This window comes from Terrapene carolina, unplaced genomic scaffold (assembly GCF_002925995.2).
Source record: "Terrapene carolina triunguis isolate 2854851 unplaced genomic scaffold, T_m_triunguis-2.0 Scaffold694, whole genome shotgun sequence".
NCBI lineage: Eukaryota > Metazoa > Chordata > Testudines > Emydidae > Terrapene > Terrapene triunguis.
In genome coordinates, this window is record NW_020665045.1 from 79,362 (window position 1) to 82,610 (window position 3,249).

At 45.2% G+C, this 3,249-nt stretch overlaps 1 protein-coding gene across 1 annotated transcript in view; it reads left to right on the forward strand.

Moving 5' to 3' along the window:
* Positions 1-694, forward strand: part of LOC112107589 (olfactory receptor 52R1-like) — a 2,702-nt gene extending 2,008 nt beyond the window's left edge. Inside the window, exon 2 of the mRNA XM_026659804.1 lies at positions 4-694. Within this exon, the coding sequence (XP_026515589.1) occupies positions 4-694 (691 nt within the window). The remainder of the gene's footprint in view (positions 1-3) is intronic.
* Positions 695-3,249: the final 2,555 nt, after the last annotated feature.

Sequence of the window (3,249 nt, forward strand, 5' to 3'; positions counted from 1 at the left end):
GAGTATCTTCTGGTTCAATTCCAGGGAGATTGATTTCAGTGCCTGCCTCACCCAGATGTACTTCATTCACTGCTTCTCAGTGATGGGGTCTGGGATCTTCGTAGCCATGGCTTTTGATCGCTATGTGGCCATCTGTGATCCCCTGAGACATTCCACCATCCTGACGAATCCCGTGGTGGCCAAGATCGGTCTGGCCGTGGTGCTGCGTGGTGGCATAGTTGTACTGCCCCATCCCCTCCTGGCGAGGAGGTGGCCGTATTGTAGAACCAACATCATCCCCCACTCATACTGTGAGCACATAGCCGTGGTGAAGCTGGCCTGCGCCGACATCAGCGTCAGTAGTTACTACGAACTCTCTGTGGCATTCTTATTGACGGGTCTGGATGTGTTTTTTATCACTGTGTCCTATATCCAGATCCTCAGGGCCATCTTCAGCCTTCCTACAAAGGATGCCCGGCTCAAGACTTTTCGGACCTGCAGCTCACACCTCTGTGTCATTTTGGCCTCTTACATCCCACCTCTCTTCTCCTTTCTCACACACCGATTTGGCCACAATGTGCCCCTGGATTTCCACATTCTTATTTCCAACATGTACCTTCTGCTGCCCCCCATGCTACACCCCATCATCTATGGTGTGAGCACCAAACAGATCCGGGACAGGCTTCTCCAGCTCTTTAATCATAAAGGGACCTAAACCTTTCTCCTGTTGCTTTGGCTCTCAGACCGAGCTCTGTGCAGAGATCACCGGGGACATGGTACTTGGCCTTCATCCTGAATTACTTGCTGGATAGTCAGAGAGACATTAAACCCTTTCCCGATATTACTGTGCTGTGTCAGCATGACAAAATTGGGCATCAGTCCATGTCCAACTCACTGGGTTGCCTCCTTTCTAATTCCTGGTAACTGGACCCCTGAAACTCCACCCCTTGCCCCATCAGTTGGGTATTGGTCCTGCTTTGAGCAGGGGGTTGGACTAGATGACCTCCTGAGGTCCCTTCCAACCCTGATATTCTATGATTCTGTGATCTATTCTCCCAAGGCTCTCCCCCTGCTCTGCCTCTTCACCCGAAAGCCCCACGCTTGTCACTTGCTCCTCTATTCCCCTCCCCCATCACTCACTGGATCATTTCCACCTCCCTCCACCCATCCCAGCTACAAGCGAGCCATATCAGATTTTGGTACGGCAACTCTAACCGTGATTCCAGGGGCTAATTAATTTTTGGCAGATAACTTAGCAATTTGCTGACAGGAGCAAAGTGTCTAATTCCTGTATCAAAGAAATATAATTAAATAAATATTACACTCACTCAGCTCTAAGTTCTGACATCCTGTGGCAAATCACTTAAGGGACACTGGTTAGGTTTAAAATTTTAATGTATATTTTTACTTTGTTAGTTACTTTGCAGAGATAGTAAACCCATCAGGACTCCTGGGTTCTATTTCAGCTCTGGGAGGGGAGTGGAGACAAGTTGGTTACAGCAGGGGGCAGATACGTCTTGTTGCCCAATCTCTGGATTATGTATTAATAATATTGATTATTTAAGAATCCCCAGATATCACTTTGAAGGTTGACAGATTCTTGCCCCAAGATCAGGCCCAATATTATTCAAGTTATTATATTGTTGAGAACCCCAATGTGCGCAGTTGCAACACTCACACTATAGGAATTCTTTAATTTTTACAAATATACTACATTAATATGTTTAGCACAGTCACAAACACCTTAACTCAGGAAGGTAGATAGAGATACTACAGAACGTACACCTGCACATCCATATACTCACATCTTCTGCTGTAGAACAACCTGAAATGTTGGCCATCATCTTCCTCTTTACCATCACCTTCCCCATCATCGCCAGTGGCCATCATTCTGACACCTCCTAAGGACGACATCTCCTCTTCCTACCGGCCCTAGGCTGTAATGCCTCTTTTATAATATGTTATGCTGATGTGATTATGTTTGGTGCATTTTTCTGTATTTGTATTTCCTCATCTTACTAATGTTGGGGTGTCTTTTTCCTAAAGGTTTGTATATTAATGATTTTAACTTATTATCATATATGTCAGTTTGTTACCATGGCCATTTTGTGGTTTGGTATTACATTTGTTATTTTTTGTTATATATATCAGTTCATTTCCAGGACACTTCTGTGGTTGAATCATGTACCCGAGGTCCCAACTTCACCTTAAACTCTATTTTCAGCTCCCCAGATAGTTGAGGTTTTCTGCGGGATCATGTATCTGTGCAAAGTTTATCAGTTTAAAGTTTGTAGGCTTTAAGCTGTATGCTAATTTGCTGAAGCTAATATCTTACAGGATACGGGTTTGTCTGTATGTTGTATTACTGCTGTCAAGACTGATTCCCTACTCTGGCACTTCGAGTACCAAAGGTGGAAGCCCACAAGGACTCTAAAAATTAATAGTTCCCTTTGTGATGGGTTGGATCACAGAACCCCCCCTGGAAGCTGCCACCCGATGTGCCAAGACTACCTCTGCCTCTGCCTTCCCTGCCAGCTTGGGACCCCAGCACCCTGTCTTGCTGAGCCAGACATGCCTGTCTGCTCCAACAAAGACCCAGGGTCTGAATTACTTGTCCCAAATCTGCAGGCTTGACTGAAAGCTGCTTGCAGAAGTGTTCCTGTCTTTAACACTCAGATGCCCAACTCCCAATGGGGTCTAAACCCAAATAAATCCATTTTAGCTGTATAAAGCTTATACAGGGTAAACTCATAAATTGTTCGCCCTCTATAACACTGATAGAGAGATATGCACCTCCCCCAGGTATTAACGCAGACCCTGATTAATGACCCGTTGCCTCTCCCCGGCCCAGCAGTAACTGGACACTTATTATTTGCTGAATATGATTACTCTATTTGTATGCATGTATCATTTTTGTACTTAAAGTTCTGAAAGCATGAAAGGGCATGTGACCAGCTCATGGGACAGTGGACTCCATCTTGTGGCTTCTCTTCTGTTTTCCACTAACTGTGCTGGGGGCTTTTGCTTGGAAAAATGAAGCTCCCTCTACATGGCAGAAGCTATAAAATGTGGAAGCGACATCATCAATTGGACTCACTCCCCCACAACTCAACACCAAAGACTTTAGAACCTGGGACTGAACAGGGGCTGTGGTCCCAGGCTGAAGGGATTTCTAGCCTATGTATGGAAGATTGGTGGATTGTTTGTCCCATCAGGGTGACACACTGTTTGATTCAAAGCCTGTCTAGTGTATAGAACTTAGATTGTGAT